Source organism: Uloborus diversus, unplaced genomic scaffold, assembly GCF_026930045.1.
Source record: "Uloborus diversus isolate 005 unplaced genomic scaffold, Udiv.v.3.1 scaffold_14, whole genome shotgun sequence".
Taxonomy (NCBI): Eukaryota; Metazoa; Arthropoda; class Arachnida; order Araneae; family Uloboridae; genus Uloborus; species Uloborus diversus.
This window is the reverse complement of record NW_026558098.1, coordinates 1,866,532-1,892,052: the sequence shown is the minus strand read 5'-3', so window position 1 is coordinate 1,892,052 and position 25,521 is coordinate 1,866,532. Positions and strand designations below refer to the sequence as shown.

The following is a 25,521-nucleotide window of genomic DNA, read 5'->3' as shown; positions in this document are numbered from 1 at the left end:
AAAAATTCCTACTTTTATTCTAAAAATCCCTTTTACATTCAAACTTTTGTCGCTAAGTTTATAACTTATTAAGTTTCCCCAATTTTCATCTTTCAACCTTTGCAGCTTTGCTATAAATTTTTGCTGAAATGAAGTGAGCTTCATTCAACTGGCACTTTTTCTGTAATGATACAACTTAGCACAGAATTCCAAAGTGCTAAAAACAGCATAATTTCAGTGACCTCTTACAAAGAACCTCTTAGATCTCCCTTTAGCTTCATTTTGGAGTGGAATCCCTGTATAAAAATAAGGATTAGGTTTGGTAAAATTTCAGTTCATAGACTAAGTATTACAATATACAGTATAATTTTCCCAATATTAAAAATTTTTAATATCATATGAATGATTTAGGGCCAAAAAGAAATTATTTTTTTCACTAAGTTCGGTATATTTTAACAATTTTAAAGTTTAATGCAATTGGAATTAATTCTTTTAAGGTTCAAAATTATTTAATTAATCTATTGAATAATTAATATTAAATATAATACAATTATAATTGCCATTGGTGGTTAAAATTCAAATATAAGTATGTATAATTCTTTATGTATTTTATATGGATAAATTATGGTTTTTCTGTCTCCCAAAAATTGAAGGTAGAAAAGTTTTTTTTTTAATGTGAGGCCATTGAAATATGAAAATACTAGCCACCTGTGGTGACCAGCTGGTTTTGCCTTTTTACGCCCATTCTATGCAAGCAGCATTAAAAAAAAAAAAAAGGCAAGGCAGCTGTTTGGCTTACTTGTCATCTTTTAAAAAACATGATGTACTAAGCACGTATGGTTTTGATACATTACTATTACATGTAACTCTGTCCATCACAGATTATTATGAACTATAAGTGTGCAACTCCATCCCCTTTTTGTGCGTTTATAACTGGAGTTCAACTCTTTTCTCCAGTAAAGTGCATAACAAAATTCACAAATTTCAATTATTATTCGACAATTTTATTCGAAACGCTTATTAATAATTGAGAATTCACTCTTTGCAATTAGTAGTTCTCATCTTATATTAGCGCGTCCAAGCCTAGCATCAGCATTTCTGACTGATCTGCGTTCATATCTCTTGTCTAAAGACTCCCTATCCCACTGCTCTCTTCTTCGTAGTTTATATTTCTTAAGTGCTCTTAAAACACTCATTCTAAAATCAAAATCCTATTAAATATGAAAGTCAAACGCTTGAAGCTAGTGAGCGAAGGACGTAAATAACGAAATAGATGAATGCCGACGGACACCTAAACGCTTGATCGAGATTCGTAAATAAGCTGATTGCTGCCGACAGAAAGAGATAAAGGCTCATCAAAATGACGATAGACGCCTAGATGCTTGATCGAGATTCGTAATCAAGCTGATCGTTGTCAACAGAAAGAAACAAAAAATACTCATTTTAGACCAGACATAAGCATTTTATATATTGTCACCTCAGAGCAACAGTAAGATATCTTAGTGTTATTTCTGGGATTAGATATCTTACTGTTGCTCTGACGTGACAATATATAAATGATCCTTCTTTGAAGTACAAGAAGCAATCGAAAATGAAGCATTTACAACATTAAGCCAAAACTACCGCTGCATTTCCAAAAAATAAATATATTTTAATGAAACAAGGCCTATTTAATTGGCAACTCCAATAAACTATAGGGGGCGCTGCAACCAATGTCTAGTGGCGGACAAAAAAGGTAAAACAAACAAATGTGGTAACTTATAACTTGCTTTGACGCTTTGCGAATGACAGTCATTTTTCATCGTGTTTGTGGGAAGCTTTCTTTTCTATTCTTCTGAAACTACATTACATCACAAACCATCAGAAGCCTGTAATTTATCCCAAAGAAAACAGGTGGAATGGAATGTTTTACCGTTTTCTTTTGTATTGTTAATCACCGCAAAGTAGCGTATTCGAGCTCTGGAGTTGAGAATAACATTTTTTGCACAGGATTTTTTTTTCTTTTTAACTTTACCTTCAAATCAATGTGTGGTTGTTGTGCATCTTTCTCCAGCGGGCTTTTGTGTATCTTGAAAACGAGCTAATAAAAAAAAGCTACTAACATATTCGTTTTTCTTGACCCAAAATTAGTACGAATTGACTAGTCAAAACCAGGAAAGGTTTTTTGTTGTGTAGTGAAGTATTCATAAATCACAGTTGAGCTTCCTAATTAGACAAATACTTAAAACTCGAGTTTCTGTTCTAGTTGTGTTTTTATGTGCCACTTATTAAAATATTTTTCTCATTGATCAATGAATTCTTTCTCAGCACTCCCCAAATCTGGATTACTGCAGTCCTCTGTAGTGATGTTATATGTTGTGTACTTGACCTGGTCCTCGCTCAACAATTCGGAGGGTAAGTGTGCTTTTAATGTCATTTATCGTAAAGTTTGTTGTACGCAACTGAATTTAATCATGTCTCAGGGGTCGAAGTGGTCCTATATATCCTATATTTCCTATATTTTCAAAAAAAGTATGAAAATCGTCCTATATTTTTGGAAAATGTCCTATATTTCCTATATTCCTGTTTTTTTATCCAATTTCTTTCTTTAAAACAACAGTAAACAAACTATCTGACTTCGGATTTTTCGTCGAAAGTACGTGTGCAAACGAATTTGCAAATTAAAAAACGCAACTCACTAAATCCTGCAACAGGCATCTTCTCTCATTGGCCACAGCAATATGACGTCACTGTAGTGGGTGGAGTTTCGAGAACGAATTCTGAAGTTGGTTTATAAATTTTGCGTTGGGGGCAACACCAGTTTGTTTCGTTCGTTCGTGTGTTCTGTGCATTTTCTGATTGGAATATTCTAATAGTCTTTTTGCAATCTTTTCTTTCTGTGGAATTTTATAGAACAAAATATCTGTATATTTGTGCTACAAAGCATTGGTTATTTCCTGTTAGTTCTCAACACAAACACGGTTTTTATTTATTTATGTAAGCTATGTTTATGACACTTCTATCCCTGCAAAAAGTGTGAGTTGCTGTGTTAATTATCAATAAATTTCACTTTGTTCTTTTTTTTTTTTTTGTCTACAAAGTTTTTTTTTTTTTTTTTTTTTGTCTTTTTTCAAAAATTATTCTTTCAACAACAGGAAAGTCATTTCAGGTGTAAGTTATAATTTTGTTTGAGGGTTTTTTTTAAACAAAATCATTGATAAGAATAAATAAATGATATGTATGTATTATTTCTTTTTTCATAGCGAAACTATTCATATAATGTGTCCTATATTTGTCCTGTATTTTTTGTGGAAAATGTCCTATATGTGACAAGTCAATCACTTCTACCCCTGATGTCTGGACTTAGATTGAGTGTTTGAGTAAAAAATTTCATTCTTTGGTTTATTAAAATATTGTTCCTCATTTCAATGCATACTAATTGTATGGTGACATGCAGAGTGTGGGCACAATAACTGAACTGATTAGAAACATAAACAACTACTGTTAACTCCAAATTATCTGCGGAATAGGGTAGCACTGTAACCGCGTATAAGCAAAAACCGCGGATAATCTGAATAATTGGTAAAAAACGATACTAGTGCACACAATAATGAAACTAGTATGTTGTGGCCATCACGAAACTTTCTTCTATATTTTTCCTTTTTCTGATCCCTCCCCATGCTTGACGAGGAAGCAATATTCCTAACAAAAACAAAATGACACATGCAAAAACTTGACGACCATCCCAATGTCTGAATTATTGTAAAAACAAAACAAAGAGCGAAAATTGAAAGTTACTTTAAAAGCCTTACTCGAATTAATTACAAATATTTTATTTATTAACAAACATAAGATGGCAACAGTTAAAAATTTTAAATCATTGAGATAATATTTCCGATCATTTCCATACAATTAAAATCACGAGAAATATGCAGACGACAATCTATTATGATTTATCTTTCTTATTGTTGCATTAATTAAACTATTTTTATTCGCAAAAAAAAAAAAAAAAAAATCAACACCTCTTGGAGCGATCGGCGTCAAAATTGAACCAAAGCCTGTTTACGTATGGATTCACATATATTCCAAATTTCAACCAGAACGTAGCATTACTTCTTGAGATAGGGCACTCACAGAGGAAAAAAAGAACGGGCGATTGCGCTACCCCCTTTTTAGCTGTTGACACCAAAATAAAATCAGCTCTTATACCCACTAAGGGCTACTCGTCGATAAATTTTTGTTTGATTCCGTTCGTTATTTCTTGAGATACAGCAGTCACAATTGACGACAAAAAACGCTCTATAACTCGACCCCCGTTTGAGATATTGACACCAAAATTGAATCAGCACCTGTTCTTGTTAATGGCAAAATATGGACCAAATTTTGTTTGATTCCGCCAGTTACTTCCCGAGGAATAGCAAGCACGCGTAACTCAAAAAACGTCCCATTGCTCCACCCCCCTTGGAGAAATTCGCGCCAAAAACCAATGGGCACAAGTTCACATACGGGCACATATGTGTACCAAATTTCGTTCGATTTCATGCGGTAGTTTTTGCTGTAGAGCGGCCACAAAAAACTGGTCACACACAGACGTGACACACATACACACACACATGCAGACAGACAGACATTTTCCAAAAATAGTCGAAATGGACTCAGCACACCTCAAAACGTTCGAATCCTTCGAAATTCGAAAATTTGCTCGAATCCAATACTTTCTTCTATATATTAGATATAGAAGAAAGTAAAAATATTAATAATACTCCCACATACATTGAAATCATAGCTAAAAACATTGCTACGTCGCATCTACTAACATTGTATGTAAAAAATATATCTAAAAGCTAAAAGCAAACAATAACACAATCATTAGTTTAAAAAACCTTTAATGGCCGTTAAGGAGAAAAAAATTGTGAAAAGACCCGTGGATAATCCGACCGTGATAATCGGGAGTTTACTGTAGATAAACATGTACAGTAAATACTCGTGTATGTACATTTACATTCTCGAGTATTTACAGTAAGGTTTCAGAACGAGATCTACACAGAGACTGAACATAGTTACTGTGGAGCATTCGCCGACGAACTTTCCCTCTAGCAGTGGATTGTTCTTGTGTACTTATCTCAAACGCCAATACAATAGAATTATAATCTACAGCTTATAATTATATAATTAAGTGTTATTGGGAAAACAAAAGTAAATTTTTAACTAAATAAAAAGATTTTTGTCATAGTATTTCAATACACTTGATTAAAGCTGATATTGAGTGTAGTGCTTTCATTTACTTGATATTCAAATGAACAAACATGCTTATGCAAAAAAAATGTTTTTTTACTTTGTGTGACCATAACTTACAAGACTTTAATTGGTAAAGTATTAAAAGGAGAATGTTTCATTACTATTTTACGGGTCTAAAAATTAATGATGATCCAGGAAAACATCAGACAGGTCAGCACAATATAAATTATGTTTTGTTATTTTCTGTTATGTGTATTAATCAGAAATAATAAGTTATGTAAGTAATTTATCATATGAAACAAATATTTCAGAACAACATAAATTAGGACAAATGATATCACACACATAAATCACATAAAATATCATAGCTACCAAATCACCTAATTTTCAATGTCCTCTCCCGAACTCCCTAATGAAGTGGCTGTCCCCAAAATTTTCATCAAAAATGGGAATTCACAAAAAAAGATTTTTCAATGATTAGAATTTGGGAAAAAATCCGTATGGTGAAACAAGTATGAAAATTATATTTCTCTGATTACTTTTGAAACATGTTATTTGGTTTTACTTCTTTTGAAAACTTTGCTTTCTCCAAAAATGCGGTGAAAGTTCCCGATTTTTCTCTGAACTTTTTACCTGCTTCCAGGATGGCTGCCATTGGTATCACTTTTCAGAGAAAAGAAACATATTTTTTTAAACCTAAAAGTTGTAGCTTTTTTTTAAACTTCAAAAATTAAAAACAATTATTTTTATTTCTGAATTTCATGTCCTTAAGCAGGCTTAATTTAAGAAATCCCTTCTTAAATTTGAAATATCCTGTTTTATGCTGTGAGTCGTTAAATTTATTCACGCTAAATCTAAATTTTTAGCTTCCAATCTTGTCTGCTATGTAATATATGTTGGAAAAAAAGGTAAAGAAGTATGTCTAAATAAATTATTTAGTAATAGAAAATCATTTTCAGTTCTTTCTTTTGTGTAAAAATGAAATGCCTCCTTTTTTTTCTTTGCAAACATGACTCACTTGCACTTTGATTCAATCAATAAATTTCTACAAGTGAAAAAAAAAACTTTCTGTTTTTGTTAATGACTGCTTTTCTAGTTCTAGAACCAAAAAACTAAAAATGAATTATGCAGTTTTCCCTATTTTTCAGCATTAAGAATTAATTGTCGTCTTATTGGTTTTTTAAGTTAAGAGGTTTTGAACTTCTCTGAGATGTGAAAAGTTGTTGAGTTGCTGAAAAATAGTTAGATTTTTTTTTTCTACCAGCGTAAACTGCAAACTATTTGTGTAATCAATTTTGGTTAGGAAAGCAGTTGGTCTTAAAAATTCAATTTCAATCAAGATACTTAAAAATATTCAAAAATTTAGTTCCATAATATGTAATTTATTATACTGTAGTTATAGTACATTTGTTAGTTGTAACCATCCTCATTTGAAAAATAAATTCTGATCAAAGTTTGAATAATAATAGGCAATATTATGCCCCCCCCCCCTCTATTTCGTATCATTGGGACATATTTTATTCAGAAGTAGTTTTTTTTTTAAAATTATTATTAATTTTTCCAGCAATTTGAGAACTGACATTCTTTTAAACCATGGTTATTTCTAGTGATGTGCCGGATCGTTAAAAAAGTAGATCCGCGGATCCGGATCATTAGTGTCAAGATCTACGGATACGGATCTCAAAACGTTTTTTGCCCAATTCAACTCTCCAAGGGTAAAATTTGATACAGAAGGTATTCCCGTCAGAATAATAACACTGTTTCTTCAAAAAATGTCATCTACGGCAAAAATATAATAAAGACTATGATTTACTCTCTGAAGAAATCTCCGTTAAAATGGATGGAGAGTTGGAAGGAACGGGTCAGCGCAGCATTAATGCTTAAATAGAATGTGAAAAATTATTTCTAGATTTCTCGGTAGGTGTAGGATGCAGGAGCAAGAATGTAAAGATGCTACTGGATAGGCTAGAAATAGTTTTTCGCATTTTATTTCAGCCTAAATGTAGCGCTGACCCATTCCACCCAAATTACTCCGATCGCCGAAATAACAGAGCCGGGAACACCTTTACAAAGAGTAAATAGAGACTTTTGTCTCACTTTTTTTTGAAGGATGCCGGGACAAACCAGAATGAAGAAAAACCGAAACCCCATATCAATAACAAAACTAATATTAAACTAAAAATTAAAAAAAAAAACATGTCTCAGAGGGCCGTTGACTTCTGAAATGATACCTTATAATTTAAATAATGAATAAAACCTAATTTAAACGGAATTTAAGAGTCCTTTATTCAAATATTGGAAAAATTTTAGAATAGAAAAGATCCGTTTAAGATCCGTCAAAAAAGTAACGGATACGGATACAGATCTTTATTTTTTCTCGGATATCCGCGGATACGGATACGGATATCCGGAACATCACTAGTTATTTCCCTTGAGTTAAAAAAATTAGCATAAAATCATTCTTTTAATTAGCAAAATTCCTCAATTTTCATATTGACAGTATAGCACAAAAAACTTTTAACTTTCTTTGCTTCTGAGCAATTACATGTATGATTTGCGCTAGGAAAATGTCAGCGAAAATGAGAGTAGAAAATGCATGTTTGAGGCATTCAGTTAGTAAAAATGATTTTTGTTCTCTCTGTAGAATGTAGACCCAGTTTCCTAGGTAAGCCCCATGCCATTGACGCCCAGAGCATTGTCAGTCTGGTCATCTGGTTCGTGTGTGTTCTATACTCGAGGTGAGAAATGTTTCTCTAACATAAGTCACTTACAGTTCTTTAATTTTTTAATTTACTTGTTATTTATTTTTTCATCTATTTATTTATTTTGATCCAATATTATTTTGGTTTTCATATACAGGCATCTCTCGTATAACACCGTAATTCTACAACATGTTTCCAATATTACACAGTACCAAATTTGTGATTTAATACTTCATGGTTTTGATATTACACGGTACCAAATTTGTGATTATTATAACACGGTTTCCATATTAGATGGTACGAAACTTGAATTTAATACTTCATAGTTTTGATATAACACGAAAGTTATGTTTAAAAAAGTTAATACTTTCTGTTAATTTTTGACAATGATTCTAATACTTTGCTTTGCGTTTATGAAACTTGGTTTCGGTACAACACGGACACATCCCTTGATTTACATTATTTCTAAGTCTCATATAACACGGAGCACAGTTTCAGTATAACAAGATACATCTTAACCTGATTTTTCTCATGCACATACATAATTAGCATAAAAATAAGTAAAATTATATTTTTAAAAAAAGTCTTGTATAACACGGTTTCGATACTACACGGAACGAATTAACCGTGTTATACAAAAAACGCCTATAAATTTATTTTGCGCGAAGTTTTTATGACATTTAAAATTCTTTTAATGGTATTGATTTCTAGAAATTTATTCTTAGCCACCAACTAAGGGCTGATCCATGCTCCTGGTGTTGATGGAGATAATTGCAGTTTTGGTGTCATAAGTGTCTTTTTGGACATAAATAGGGGGGGGGGGGTGAGGAGCAAATAATTTTTAATTATGTTTAAATTAGTTTAATGGGGACATTATTGGTTTATTTCTGCACAAGTTTTCATAATTTTTAGGTTAAAAGTGAGTTTGGAAACTGCATGTTTCGTATTGTTTAATTTCTTTTGGCATGAAACTTATTTGTGACTTAATTCATGTTAGAAAAAAACTAGTTTCACCCTCTGTTTTCGATAAGAAAAAACTTTGTTTGGTAAATCCACTTATTGTAAATACATTGTTAGACATGCTGCTAATATTTCTATCCAAAAGTCTTAAAAATTGTGACTTTATGCCTTTTGGAAACATGATCTTCAAATCAGGGTTTGTACGGGTCATGGAAATCCTGGAAAGTCATGGAAATTTTTTTTTTTTTACAAATTTCAGACCTGGAAAAGTCATGGAAAATTAATATTTTCGTTAAAAGTCATGGAAATTTATTTAAAGTCATGGGAAAATGTCTTGGACAGTAGTAAAGAACAGTAGAGAATTAAAATTTAGAATGATTTAACCGTATTGCATGTAAATGCTGATAATACTCGAAAATTGAACGATCTCAAAAACAAATCTGAGTTTAGGAATCCTATTGCATCTGCTTCTGTAACACTTGCCCGCCTTTTTTTATAATGTGATTTTAATGCTGGAACATTCCTAATTTTGAATTCACCATTATTTTTAGAACTTCTTTTATGTTATATTCTGTAGTAGTGGCCTTAGCGTGTTCTTGATTTTACCACGCCCACTAAACAAGTGTAATTTTATTGCATCTGAGTTTATTTCAACCACTTGTAATTGTCAGAGTTTATCTTAATTTGTGAAAGCTTTAGAAAATGAAGTCTTTAGTCAGGCGATAGAACATACAAATAGGGGAATTCTAATAGTCAAACAGTAGTGCCCAACGTGCAGCTCGCAAAATTGATCCATGTGGCCAGCTGTGATATCGCTGGTTCAGAAAAATGAATTTTCTGACTAACATGACTTTACTTTAATGAATGAAAATAATGTCATGTTACATGGATGATTAGAAGCACTGTTGACACCAAATGGCAATATTTTAAGTAAATTTGCGATCGGAAACTTCGTAATAACTCATTCAACTTTTGTCCGATTCACAGGGTTCGTACGGGTCATGGAAATCCTGGAAAGTCATGGAAAAAAAATTAGCAAATTTCAGACCTGGAAAAGTCATGGAAAATTGAAATTTTCATTCAAAGTCATGGAAATTTATTTAGAGTCATGGAAAAATGTCCTGGGCAAAGATAAGTTAACAGTGCTTAAAAAGCGTCAGTCATGTTGAGTGATTTAACAGTATTGCACATAAGAGCTATTAAAACTGAAAAATGGAACGATCCCCCAAAAAATCTGAATTTTTAAATCTTATTGCATCCACTTCTGTAGCAGCCACACTTCTTTTTTTGCAATGCGATTTTACTGCTTGGACATCACTCATTTTGAAGTTACCATTATTTTCAACATTTTTTCTATTTTATATTCTGTATTAGCGTTGCACGTTCTTGATTTTTTCCACACGTACTCTAAAAACGCAATTAAATTGCATCCAAGTTCGTTTCCATAACTTGTATAAAATTTATTTTAAAATTTATCTTAATTTGTTGAAGGTTTAAAAAAATAAAGACATGAGTCAGGTGTTAGAGTACAGAAATAGGGAATTCTAATACCCTAAAACAGTAGTGCCCAACATATGGCTCGCAAAACTGATCCATGCTACCCACTGCTATGTTCAATGTCAAGAATCAAACACTATGTTCCGGAATTTCTGAACCTATTAATTTTTATGCATTTGAAAATGTCCAAATAAGTAAACAAGTAGATTTGAATCAGATTATTCTCTACTGAATGTGTTTTTTAAATAAATATCTGGTTTAGAAACATGAATTTAGTAAAGAATGTTTCTTTACTTTGAAGAGCCAAAGTGCTGTCAAGTTATTCGGTTGATTAAATGCACTGTTGACACTAAAGCCTTTTAAAGCAAATTTATTGAAGTTTAGTAATACCTTATTCAACCTTTGTCCCATTCATTATCATTCTGCCTGTTTATAAAAAAAAATACATATCAAAAAACTACACATTTAAGCATCATTATATTTGATTCACTATTTTTACTTTACTTAAATTTATATGAAGAAGACATATACGAAGTTTAGTTTTTTAGGTGTACACTGATTGTTTTTCAATTATTAAATGCTTGGATGAGATAGTGGCATTAATGTGGAAGTTTTGCTAATGCTCACTTTCAAAAAATGGCAAGCTGGATATTAAATAGTACTATTCTCTTCATGTAACAAGGTCATGGAATTTTTTCATTCAAATAGAGTATGAACCCTGGATTCATTACTATTTTGCCCTATTTATTAAATAATTATTAGGCATTTAAACATCAGTACATTGCATTCACTATATTTTTATGTAACTTAAGTTTTATATGATAAAGACAAATAAGAATAGTTTACTAGTTTCTGCAGTGTGTACTGATATTTTTTTAGTCAAGTAAGTGCTTTGATGTGGTAGTGGCATTCATGTAAACGTTTTGCTAACTCCCACTTACAAAAATTGACAGGTTTGACATTAAGTAGTACCATTCTCTTCATTTAATGAGGTCATGAAAATTTTTATGAAGTCATGAAAAAGTCATGGAATTTTTTCATCCGAATTGAGTATGAACCCTGTCAAATATGGTTAGTGTCATTTACATAGCAATAATTGGTTGCAAATAACAGTTCTGTCCGATGTAGCCGATTACTTGACTTCACTTCTTTTCTCGATCTCCACTTTCATCTAATGACATCACTTTTTTTGTTGCAAAAATTGTTTGTCGATAGTTTCTTGAATTTTCTAGAAAACAATTTCTTATCATTATTTTTCTATACGTTTGGGGCTCCTAAAATGATGAGGAATATAAGAGGTCATTTATCTAAAATACAGTCGACGCTCGATATAACGACCATCTCCGTCCCAGAGAAAAAGGTCTTTATAACGAGTGGTCGTTATAAGAGGTATAAATTTAAAAAATGTACACCGTCATCATGCATGCCCAAGTAAATGCCCAAATGTTTTTTATCACAGGAATTTTTAGAAAAGTCGTGTGTAAAATATTATGACAGAATATTAAACAAGTTTTAAAGTAGAAAATATAGGGAGGAAAATGTTACACACTTTCAGATCTACTACTACTACTTCTACCACAACAATTTCTGAAGATAAAACCAGAAACAGAGGTCTGCCTTTTTAACAGACGTGATTTTTGCAAATCATTATTTTCCATTTCAGACATAGGTGATAAATTGTTTTTTTTTTTTTTTGCTTTTCAAAGAAACATTTGAAAGTCCCTCGAGAACCGCAAATCTTAAAAACCGCTAGATTCAAATACCAAACTAGCAACACATCTGTCAACTCCCTTTTCTTAGGAATCTGGAAATTTCTCGATTTTTCCTCCCATTATTTTTTCTGTGCTAGCTGTGGTGAATGGTAATCTCCCCCCCCCACCCCCTCTTAAAGTTGGATTTGACATTGAAAACTTCAGGCAGATGTCCGTAAACAATAATCAATGTCATTTTAAGCTACAAATTTGTTTTATTGGAAAGAACACAAGAAGTAGCGCCCGCTGATTCGGTCGCTGTATTGGATTAGACGATACAGAACGGTCGTTATAACGAAAGCAAATTAACATAGAGTTCATAAGAACAAAGTTGGGACTTCTACCACTGGTCGTTATAATGGGACGGTCTTTATAATGTGTGGTCGTTATAATGAGCGTCGACTGTACCAAACGTTTTCTGATTTTCGAAAACAATTCATACTTTTAATTGCATGAAAATGTTTGGCGTCTACCATTTTTACCTTTTCACTATGCACAACTATGTGCCTAACATGACAGCTTTTCCAGTACTAAACTCTGATTTTCAGCAAGCTATGTTTCTGCTGATTTTGCTTTGGAAAGGGTCCTTATAGTGAGAAGCTACTGCTGTGTTAATAGAATGAGGACAAATTAACAAGCATTTTTATATGCTTTAGAAATATTCTGTATCATTTATTTTGTTTTTATCATTTATTTTTTTACTTATTTATTTTAGTTATACAGTCGGACCTCCATATATATCGAAGTAGCAAATTGCCGGGAAAAAATTATATATATATTAATTTCGATTTATAGAAACAATCTTATTATATCGTACAAATCTCCTAAAATACTGAAATTAAAGCTAATTTTCTTGTATGAAACCTAATTTCTTATTTATACGAGCATCGGATTAAACGAAAGTTAAGAATTAAAAAATTAGCAGAAATGACATTTTTGTGCCTTCATACAACTTCATTCTTCGGCAATTCAACTTGATCCGCAGCATGAGGGTGTTTTCGTTTTGACAATGTAATCGAGAGAAAAGTAAAAAATCAGTCTACTTAACTTGAATGATTTTTACTGCAGCTAAAAAGACTAGGAATGATAATCAACAGGCAATAGAGATAACTTGAAACTTATTTTACAGTGTTACTGGTTACAACTTAGATTTGAAATAAACTTGGGGGAATTTAGGAACTCCAGAACGGAACAACGACCTATCTACACACCCCTGAACCCCAGATTTCTTATGAGTTTCTTAGCAACCTGTAGTGAACATAATTTTCTCCCCTAACCTTCATTTTTCATGAGACAAACAGTCTAAAGTGGGAAAAAAAAATCTACGAATGTCTCGAAATTTTTTTTCGATATATAGAGATTTTTTCGATATATAGAAACAATATTTCTATGTAATGAACATAGAAATTTGCTGGAATTTCGATATATAGAAAATTTCGATATGTGGAAGTTCGATATATGGAGGTTCGACTGTATTTATTCATTCAGACTCTTCATACATATTATAATCTCTTGCCTGTGATGAGAAAAAGATCATAGCAGTTTAAAATATTTTTGCCTTTAAAGCATAATTTGCCTGGGAGCAAACTATGCAAACTACAGCACTTTTTTGAAAAGTGACACAAAACTCTTCAATATAATTTTTTCACATAGCAAAATGAACTTGAAATTAGTATTTTTGCTGAATAAATCTTTAAAAGCTGTCTGCTTAACCTCTGAATCAGGGTTGGGTTTTGGACTGTCCAAAACTGGTTTAGGACAGGACAAGTGGTTTTTACCGTCCAAAACTCCACAAGTGTCCGAAACTGTCTTAAACTGTGGTAAAGTTAAAGGGGTGTAATCTAATCAATTCGTATTCACTGCAATATTCATGATGCATACATAAAGATATTAATGAGGTTTAATTAATGAGTATTTGATAATATTTTTCTTCAAAATGTTTATTTAAAAACATTTTACTTTTAAAAAAATTGGCAATAACTACTACATAAAAACTTCTTTATTTAACAGTTGGTAGAGTTATGAAAGGAAATTTACAACACTACCAAGACGACTCATTTCAGTTCCATTCATAACGCATAGGAATGTTATTAAATGTACAATATTTAGGTGCGAAAAAAAAAAGCTAAATTTTTTGAATGGTTTTTGCAAATAAGTTTTACATGATGTTTTAACAAAAATTATTTTTTAAATCTTAGATTAAAGAACAAGAAATTGATGATTAAACACTTATATTATAAAACTTGAACTATTCTTTTTATAGTTCATATTTTAAATATAATACATTCTGTAACTACAAGAAATTGTAATTTATTGCATTTAAGTCAGTTATAGCACCATATTTTGAACACTTTCTTTTGCACACATGCATAAATGTCGAAAAATTTGGTTTATGTGAAAAAAAAACTGCATACAAATTGAAATTTTTAATGAAGAATTTAATTTCTACTCAACTAGATTAAAATCAGCTGCATAAATAAGTTGCATATATATTTATACCTGAATGTTCACATTGAATAAATATATTAAATAGTCAATGAAATAATTTTGACACTTTTTGTTCTGTTTTTGATAATTTCTCACAAAAAATAGTTTTGGACATTTTCGGACGCTAGGATTTCGAACAGGATGGTAAAAACCTTGCCAACCCTGCTTTCATTTGTACACATGCATAAACATAGTGAAATTTTGTTACTATTATTAAAAATAAATAAACTTATGCATGCAAATTAAAATTTTTATCAAGAATTCAACTTCTATGCAACTAGATTAAAATCAGCTGCATAAGTAAGTTGAATGTTCTGATTGAATAAATGTTCAATATAAAACATTTACTTTCATACGTTTTATTCTGTTTTTTGATGTTTTCTCACACAATACTATTTTTCTAAAAATATAGTTTTTGACACTTTCGGACAGTTTTGGACAGGACAGTAAAAACCAGGGTTTTTACCATGGTTTTTACCATAGTGTCCAAAACCTTGCCAACCCTGCCCCAATGCAATCTGAAATAATATTCTATGGTGTTGAATTTATTCAAAATCAAGAATAGCTCAGTTAAGCTCTAGTCAGGAGACTTTATGCTTTAAAAATTATATTACACTCAGATTGTTTAGTAATTTATTTACAGTCAAGGCTTGATATTTCAAAAGAAAATTTTTTTTTTCTCTGCATTTTCTGTAAAAACTCCTATGAGTTTTCCATAGTTAACTTGAAATTTATTTTTCAACACCTTCAATGTGTCAAAATTTTTGCACACAGGCAAGTTTTAATTACCGTTTTTCCTTAGCAATTTTTTTTCCGTAAAACCAGTTCCGTAGATCCAAATAAATCGTTAATCATTATGCAAAGGTAAATGCATTGTATTTATTAATATATCCTATATGATGTGTAATTGTGAGAGTTACTAGTGTAGTTTTTTCAAAACCTTGATAACTAAAAAACTCGATATCTCAAATCATTTCCCCTTCTCTAGAGATATGAGATACAGAGGTTGTACTGTATTTTTAAAAAATATTAGGCATATTGTTATGGTCTCATTATTAAACCTTAATTCCTTGTTTCAAAATCCATCCATGTAAAGAGGGCTTCCCCTCCTCATCTCATGATCCTTCCAGATCATGCAACATCATTTGTAATTGATATTCTAAGAGGTTCAGCAGTGATTGCATACTGGTTATGCACCACATTTCTGATATTTTGTCTTTTAAAACTTTTGTGTGCACTTGTCTCTTTGTGTGTCAGGGTGCCTCTAAGTAAAAGCAGGGTTCGTACGGGTCATGGAAATCCTGGAAAGTCATGGAAAAAAAATAAGTGAATTTCAGACCTGGAAAAGTCATGGAAAATTCAAATTTCCATTAAAAGTCATGGAAATTTATTTCAAGTCATGGAAAAATATCCTGGACAGAGATAAAATAACATTAACTAATAGAGCATTACTAATATTGAGTGATAGCAAAAAAGAGTTATTAAAAGTGGAAAATTTGAACTATCCCAAAATCAAATCTGAATTTTGAAAAATCATTGTATTCACTTCTGTTGCAGCCGCTTGAGTTTTTTGGGATGTGATTTTACTGCTTGGGCATCACTCTCATTTTGAATTAACTATTATTTTCAACACTGCTTATGTTTTATATTATGTAGTAGCGAACTTGCACGTTCTTGGTTTTGTCACGCCCGCTCAAAAAAGCAATCCAATTGCATCCGAGTTCGATTCCAGTACTCGTAAAATCTTTGTTATTAAATTTATCAGAGTTTATCTTAATTTGTTGAAGGTTCTATAAAGTAAAGATCTTTAGTCAGGTGATAGAATACAGAAAAAGGGGAATTCTAATACTCTAAAGTAGTACTACAGTAGTGCCCAACATACGGCCCACAAAACTAATCCATGCGACCCACTGCTACGTTCAATGTCAAGAATCGAACATGTTCTGGAATTTCTGAATCAATTAATTTATATGAATTTAAAAATGTGAAAATAAGTAAACAAATCATGTACTTTTGAATCAGATGATTGATTCATTACTGAATGGTTTTTTCAAAAAATATCTGGTTTAGAAACATAAATAACTAAACTATGGGGCTTTACTTTAAAGAACCAAAATACTGTCAAGTTATGTGGATGATTAAATGCGCTGTTGGACACTGAAAGGCAACTTTTGAAGCACATTTATTGAAACTTAATGATGACTCATTCAACCTTTGTCTCATTCATTATCATTCTGCTTGTTTATATATATTAAAAAAAAAAAAAATAGACATTTAAGCATCCTAATTTTAGTTTCACTGCATTATTACTTTACTTAAATTTAAGTGATGAAGACAAATAAGAATAGTTTAGTTTTTTAAGTGTACACTTATATTTTTTCCATTACGAGTAAGTGCTTCAATGAGGCTGTGGCATTCCTGTAGGCGTTTTGCTAAAGCTCATTTCCAAAACTTTGCAAGTTTGAGATTAAGTAGTGTTATTCTCTTCGTAAACAAGGTCATGAAAATTTTTATTGAAGTCATGAAAAAGTCTTGGAAAAGTCATGGAATTTTTTTCATCCAAATAGAGTATGAACCCTGGTGTGTGCACTTTTTGAAGAATTAATTGTTGTTTATGAGAGCAATAAAAGGAAACTATAACAACTTTTGATTCATAAGTTGTTCAATTTGTTTTTAAGTTTCAAACCACTGGTCTGAAAATTTGATTGCTTGAGGTCTGAGCAAAAATGGAGACTGTTTTGCTTAATTGAAGTGCACTAAGCTCGCATGCATGCATACATACAAATTAATATAAAAGGTCAGATCCTGTTTTAGCAAAGACTTTGGTAATCCCCAACATCCCTAAATCAGATTATATAGGAACAAAGTCAACATTCGTGACATCCGTATCATGAAATTTCATTCCAGCAGAAAATGACTTGTGTGGTCTTTCAGAACTCGTTAAAACAGGATTTGACTGTATAAGTTACAGCACGCCAATGATTTAAGGAATTTTTTCCTGAATCTACAATTTGTCCTATCCTTTTTCCTTATAAAAAAAAATACCATAAAATCCCGAAAGTACCCCCCCCCCCTATTATCAAAACCAAACTTGTTAATTTCAAAGGGGGGGGGCAGGGGCGTAGCTAAGGGGGGGGGGTTGGGGACAGACAACCCCCCCCCCCCCCCCGAAAAGTTAGTCTCAAAAAAAAAGAGAAAAAGAAGAGAGAAGAGAAAGAAAAAAAAAGAAGAAAAGGGAAAAATTCCAAGCGATTATACTTATATATATATATATTATATGTATATATATATATATATATATTATATTATATGTATATATATATATATATATATATATATATATATAAATATGTATATATATGTATATATATATATATATATATATGTATATATATATATATATTATATTATATGTATATATATATATATATATATATATATATATATAAATATGTATATATATGTATATATATATATATATATATATGTATATATATGTATATATATATATATATATATATAAGAAGTAACCCCCCCCGAAAGTCGGGTCTAGCTACGCCACTGGGGGGGGGGTATAATCGAGATTTTTTTTGAAAAATGAGCCAAAATAATTGTTTTTAGTAGTATTAATTTTTGAGTACAGAAAAAAAATAAGTAAATAAGAGTTAATATTAATGAACTGTAAGAAATTAACTAATAAAAACCTGTCATAATTTTCTAGTAGTAATAAATTGCATGTAGGCGCCATTTTTTTGAAAGAAAGGATTTTGCACCTTAGTTGGCGAAATCCCTATAATTTATCGCTTGAAAATTCATGTACTGAGTGTAATAAGGTTACAGTAAAAGAAGCAAAATCTTGATGTTCTTGTTTCAGAACAGAAGCAAAAATCACAATCGCGGCCACGAATTCGTTACGAAGATCGTAATTTCGAAAACTGAGCTTTGCAAAGTTCGCGAACCCAAACAGAGACAAATCTTTTATTTGATATTGTGAAATATGCATTTCTGATGATCGTTAACTCGTTCAATTACTTTATTTCTCCTTTAAAAGAGGTTATTTTCAAGTTTCGCGCTACTTTTTAAGCAACGCATTTCCAAAATGGCGCCACGTTTTCAAAATGGAGTCGTTTTGAAAATTGTTCATTTTCACAAGACAGAACAAAAATGCTCCTTCTAAAATAAATAAAAAGCAGTAGAGTCATATAAATTTCTGCTGTAATACTATGAACAAAAAAAAAAAAATAAATAAAAAAACAGGCGCCCTTGCATCAAAAGGAGTCTAGACATTTTTGAAGGAATAAACTGTGGAGAGCATTTTTTTTCTTTTTTGTTCTAATCATTTTCTGTTTTCTTTTCTTTTTTTTAGTAAAGAAAACCTGCATATGGGGACGGGGAGGGAGAGAATTAAACCTCTGTAAATACTTTTCAAGTAAAGCAAAAAATGTTATGCTTTTTTATTTTCTTTGGAAAAAGTGGAAAATGAAGATGATCGGAATTTTTTTCCGGTGAAAAAGGGGGGGGGGGGATATATTCAGGATTTTGAAATAATTTCACTTTCCACAAAAAAGGGGGGTGGCTATAATCGACAGGGGGGTTACTTTCGGGATTTTACGGTAGGGTAGTCATTTCTTTTTTCTAACTTTGTGGAATACGTTCACCGAACATCATTAAAACACTAATAAAATGTAATTGACATCAGTATGACAGTGTTTCCAGCATGGCAAATACTTTAACCCATGTCATTCTTATTACAGCATACGCACGGCCAGCAATTCTCAAGTCAGCAAGTTGACCGGCTCTGAGAAGATCCTGGTGCAAGATGGAGATTCCGGTGAGTGCAACCCCCTCCCCCCCCATTTGATTGTCATGGTGCAAATATTCACATATAATTCATTGGTGCCACTTTTTGGTACTGAGGATCCATCTTTAAATAAAATCAACCGGTTTTCTATCCATCAATTAAAAATGAATTTTTCTTAATAAAAGTACCAAAATTTAGTGATGTCCACCAGTAAAATACAGTAGAAGACTGTTATAACGCACACCTCGGGACCAGAGCTTTTGCGTTATACAGGTTTTTGCGTTACATAGACATTTCACAAATTTTGAAACTAATATTCAGAATATATCTATATATAAGCATTTCAGAAGGAGTTTTATCTGCAATGAGTATCAAAGCACCAATATTACAATTAGTTATTCACAAATAAATATGTTTCACAATCAAAATCCTGCATCTTCATGGTTTGCATAACAGCTGCATTTTCAAGAGCCATCTGATATTTTCTGTTGACTATGAGTACTCATTTTCAATTTATAAGCTTTGAAATAAGATGGAAAGATGAAAAACTATTTCAAAATGTGATTTGCCTTACAATTTTAGTGCTTGCAAAGCAGAACAGAGGGATTTTTTAAACTTCAAAACATATTGTTTACTTCTGAAAAGTGGTGCGTTTTATAGAGAATTGCGTTATATAGGTCGGCGTTATAACGGTCTTTTACTGTAATTCTATTTTGCAGGCATGCCAACTCAGTGAATCTCTGGTCTCCTCTCTTGAGAAATTTCTTCTGCTGTTTAAGCCTTTCAAAAGAAAAAAAAAAGAATAATGATGATTAAAATTGGTTCATCCTTTTAAGAGCTATGGCAGGGGTAGGAGTTATCCTAATTTTTCTAAAATTCCTTTTTACTTCCTTTTACAAAAAAAGGAAGTATTGTATTCGCGAAAAAATTTTCACACAAAAATTGGCCTTCATTTCCAGTTTGCTCATCCCCGAATAAATGTTGAGTTTATTTTCTACCCGAACACAGGTGGATATATGCCTGAGAACGTACAGACACCCGAAATATCCATTTTGACGATCCCCGAGTTAATTACAACGAGTTTTCTCATGGTGTCTGTATGTGTGTATGTATCTCGCATAACTCAAAAACGGTATGTCCCAGAAAGTTGAAATCTGGTACAAAGACTCCTAGTGGGGCCTAGTTGTGCACCTTCCCTTTTGGTTGCATTCAGATGTTCCTAAGGGGGTCTTTTGCCCCTTTTCGGGGGGAAATCATTGTTAATTTCGATGTAAACTCAAGTGGTGTTATAATTTGGCGGACACTTGGCGATATATTGCCAGTCTTTTGGTCGCCAAGTTTTCTCTCCAATTTGGCTCCACATTTGGCGATGGTTTTGTTTTAAATCTGGTTTCAGTTTGTCCACTGTTGGTGATATTTAGAGAGTAAACTATTGAATCACATTAAAACTGCCAATAATGAGAAAATGACATTAAATTGGAGTAAAAGGAAGTCATGTGATGCACACATCAGCTCGTTTTGTCGCCAACTTGGCGACACATTTGGCGATTTTTTTAAAAATTTTTATTTATTTATTTATTTGTTTTAAATTCTGGTTTCAATTTGGCCACTGTTGGTGATATTTAGTGAGTAAACTATTGAATCATATTAAAACTGCCAATAATGAGAAAATGACATTAAATTGGAGTAAAAGGAAGTCATGTGATGCACACATCAGCTGGTTTTTTTTAAGTGTCCTGAAATTTGTAATAATTTGAACTTTGTCCTAAAAATTCTAAAATGTCCAGTATTTTACCCTGGAATTGCAGAAAAAGAGAAAGTTCCATTGAAGTTTATTGAAACTTCTTTTACTAGCTTTGTTCACTTACTTTTTGAATCTCTAAGTTTTTATTGAAATGCATTTGGTATTTGTTTGTATTAAAAATCATTTGTGAAGAACTGCAAGTGGTATACTATAACTTTAGTGGATGTGTCACCACAAACTGAGCTTATGAAATGGACGAAAATTGGAATTTTCTGTTTGTAGCAGTCAGGGTTGGCAAAAACCCGGGTTTTTTTAAAAAAGCCCATGGACCCAGGGTTTTTTGGGTTTTTTTAAATAAAACCCAAAAAAACCCAACTAAAGCTGGGTTTTTAAAAGAAATGTGGGTTTTTGTCTTTTTTTAGGGAAAATGTGGAGTACTAGTAGTATATTGTAGCGTAAGTATATGGACAAAGCGCAAAAATTGTCTTGGGGTAAAAAAAGCTGGAAAACGAGTTAAAATTCAGCGTTATCTGAAGAAAAGTATAAAAGACGACAGAACCGAAGAATGGTGAAGTTTCAGATTTTTTTAGTTTTCATGATTACCAACAGTTAAGGCAAAGTTACTTCTGGAGTGATAAAATCTATTGTTCGTTTTTAATTACTTTTTTTTTTTTTGCATTTTACTTTATTGTATTTCAATTTGTTATGCAAAACTACTGTAGAACCTCAAGTAGTTTAAATCCCTATTTACTGAATTCCAGCTTAATCAAAACATTTCTTTGAACTTTATGTTGCCTGTTTTTCTATTTCTGTGTACAGAGTAAGAAATATTAAACTTTTTTTGTAAAATAATGAAAATATTGTACCTGTTCTGTTTTCTGTCGACCGTTTGAAAAATCTGTTTATTTCTAAAAAAATTACCTTGTGTTTATTCGAGATTTGTGACGTGTTGGTTTGCAGAAAATAATTCACATGAAAGCCTTTTAACTGGATTAGTTTCCTCCATACAATCTACAAATATTGAGAAAATCAGACGTGACTGGACTTAGTCAAGATAATTTGAGTTATTTATTGACCAGTTAAGGAAAAAAGTTAAATACATTTATTTAAAATCTTTGAAGTATATTTTTAATGCCATTAAGAGTTAAGAAATACTATTAAAGTTCAAAATTCATTTTTTATGTTCACTGTCTGTGATAAAGAACAAATAAAAAAGAAGTTTAAATTGTGAAAGTATTTAAATTAATTAATTTTTTTAAAAACTTCTCAGAAAATTTTAAAAAACCCAAAAGTGGGCTAAATAATGGGTTTTTTTAAATGGGTTTTTTCAAAAAAACCCATTGGGTCCAACCCAATTGGGTCCAATTCGGCCAACCCTGGTAGCAGTTCACAATTGACTCTTAAACTGCCTTGCTATAATTAGTAGTATCCACTTTATCCAAGGCTTAACCTTTTTAATGAAAACAGTAAGTTATTAAAATAAATAATATGGTATGGAGAAAAGTATGGCACATTAGACCTGTTAATGGCATTGTATGTGTACTTTAAAATGGAAAAGGAAGTTTAAAAATTAATATTGTTTCTATTGTGAACTCTTGTAAAAAGAATTTAAATATGTACCATAATTTTTTTTAAAAAAATATTGTTTCGTAATAAGATATTTGTACATAGTTGCAATTAGTTTCCTTTATTCCTATTTTCATAAGATGGAAAGACATGTGCCACACATGAAGATAAAAGTCTTGCATTATGAAGTATGAATTCTTGAGTGTGAATATTAAGACTGACAACCACTAGCTTTGAACTGTAGCTGTGCCCTCTCTTCAAATATTTGTGTATATTTAGGGCTCAACATTTGCTTAAAATCAGCCACTTGCTTGCTTCGATTAACTCAAATTCCTTTTTCTTTTTTAAACGTAGATATATTTGTAAACATTTTGAAGAAAAAAAAAATAAATAAAAATGCATCTAAATAAAAAAAAAAGTTAAAGAAGTAATGGTAATTAAAATTAAAAATGCATAATTTTTTTCAAGCAGACGATTTATGAGATGTGTAGTGCCCCGTCCCACAGCAAAATTTTTGAGCAAGTACGCTGAATTGAACAAAAGATTTTCTTTTTCAGTATTTATGTATTTGTTGATTTTAAGCACCAGTATACATATCTGTGTACATTTTGCAATTTAAATGTAAACTTCCAACTTTCTGTTAATGATTTTTTTTTTTTTTTTTTTTTTTTTTTTTTTGAGAGGGTGCAGTCTGTAGCAACGTTGATGAAGCGAAGCGTCTATTCAAAATGATGGTGTCTATTTTTGTGGGCATTTAATATTTATTGTCCTTAAAATGTTCTAAAATTTTGTCTCAGTTGTGTCCTAATTTTTAAAAATTCCCACTCTGACTCCTGCTATGGTGCCACCAGGGTTTGCCGATATATATCAAGATAGATAGCACGATATATATCCGATATTTATTTTGAAAATATCATGATGTTTTTGATATTTATTCTTTCAACTACGGTATTTCCAATATAAAAATTTTATTAATCATAGTAATAATTTTCATTTATTACTGAAATAACCGAAAACTTATACACTATGTTTTTATGGTGTATTAATACAGCAAATATAGTCTTTCTTTTTTATTTTATATTTATTTTATTATTAGCAATGTAATAATTTTAAATCATATTAAGAGTGCTTAGTTAAATATTAAACATTGGTCAGAAAAAAAAAGAAAATCTCTAATTGCAAATTTTTTATTTCTAAATCATATAACTGAGTTAAAGTAGCTAACAGCAGAAAAATAAGTTATATGTTAACAGCAGAAAAATAAGTTATATAAGTTATATATATAAATCAAAACAGCTAATGCTAGGCAATTCCATTAAAATTGATAGAAATATAAAATGAAATTTTAGATATAAATAATGAAAGAACCCTTAATCTTAAGTCTACATATTGTAATAATAATATAAGAAAAATAAAGAGTAATTTGAGGATGCATTTACTATTTTGAAGACTTTAGTTTTGAAAATATCAAATATTTTCGAACCCTGGGTGCTACACACACACACACACATCAAACTTACACTACTTTTAATTCCCTTTACAAAAAAGGAAGTATTGTATTCGCCAAAAAATTTTCACTCAAAAATCAGCCTTTATTTCCATTTTGCTCACCCCCGAATGAATGTTGAGTTTTTTTTTCAACCCGACCACTCGTGGATAGATGCCTAGGAACGGACAGACACCCGAAATATCCATTTTGACGATCCCCAAGTTAATTACGATGAGTTTTCTCATGACGTCTGTATATACGTATGTATGTGTGTATGTGTGTATGTATGTCATATAACTCAAGAACGGAATGTCCTAGAAAGTTGAACTTTGATACTTAGACTCCTAGTGGGGTCTAGTTGTGCACCTCCCTTTTTGGTTGCATTCCGATGCTCCATAGGGGGTCTTTTGCCTCTTTTTTGGGGGAAATCGTTGTTGATTTCGATGTAAACTCAAGTGGTGTTATAATTTGTTGGACACTTGGCAATATATAGTTTTGTCCCCAACTTGGCAAAAAATTTGGCGATTTTTATTTTTGTATTTTTTTTTTAAATCTGGTTTCAATTTGGCCACTGTTGGTGATACTTAGAGAGTAAACTATTGAATCACATTAAAACTGCCAATAATGGGGAAATGACATTAAATTGGAGTAAAAGGAAGTCATGTGATGCACACATCAGCTCGTTTTGTCGCCAACTTGGCGACACATTTGGCGATTTTTTTTTTTTTTATTTATTTATTTATTTATTTATTTTAAACATCTGATTTCAATTTGGCCACTGTTGGTGATATTTAGAGAGTAAACTATTAAATCACATCACAACTGCCAATAATGGGAAAAAGACATTAAATTGGAGTAAAAGGAAGTCATGTGATGCACACATCGGCTCGTTTTCATTTTTGCATAAGGGGTTAAAAATAGAACACTTTTATTAAAAGTAGTTGCTATTTCTCTCCCCCAGATCTGGCGAAAGGAGATGCGGAAAGCGGCAAGGCCTACGACAATGAAGATTCGGAAGTGGTGTACAGCTGGTCCTTCTTCCACTTCATGTTTGCCCTGGCATCTCTCTATGTCATGATGACACTCACCAACTGGTACGAGTAAGTATGCCTCCCTAATCCTTTCGAATCGTGGACTCTGGACAATGGGTATCAACATAGCTGCCGACTCCATAGACTAATAATAGGAATAGACCGAGCTATGGCAACCCTTTTGCTGCTCATAAACCAAACCATGTGACTGGTGGATATCCTAGCAACAGCGGGCGTTCATCGTAGCAGACGATCAACGCCCAAGAGAAGTAAAATAAGCAGGGGTGATTGTGTTCC

The 25,521-nt window shown here is 31.7% G+C and overlaps 1 protein-coding gene across 1 annotated transcript in view; it reads left to right on the top strand.

The window, feature by feature from the left end:
- LOC129232942 (probable serine incorporator) overlaps positions 1-25,297 on the top strand; it is a 60,148-nt gene extending 34,851 nt beyond the window's left edge. The window contains exons 8-11 of the mRNA XM_054867043.1: positions 2,287-2,373; positions 7,841-7,934; positions 19,348-19,424; positions 25,155-25,297. Of these exons, the coding sequence (XP_054723018.1) occupies positions 2,287-2,373; positions 7,841-7,934; positions 19,348-19,424; positions 25,155-25,297 (401 nt within the window). The remainder of the gene's footprint in view (positions 1-2,286; positions 2,374-7,840; positions 7,935-19,347; positions 19,425-25,154) is intronic.
- The last annotated feature ends 224 nt before the right edge of the window (positions 25,298-25,521 follow it).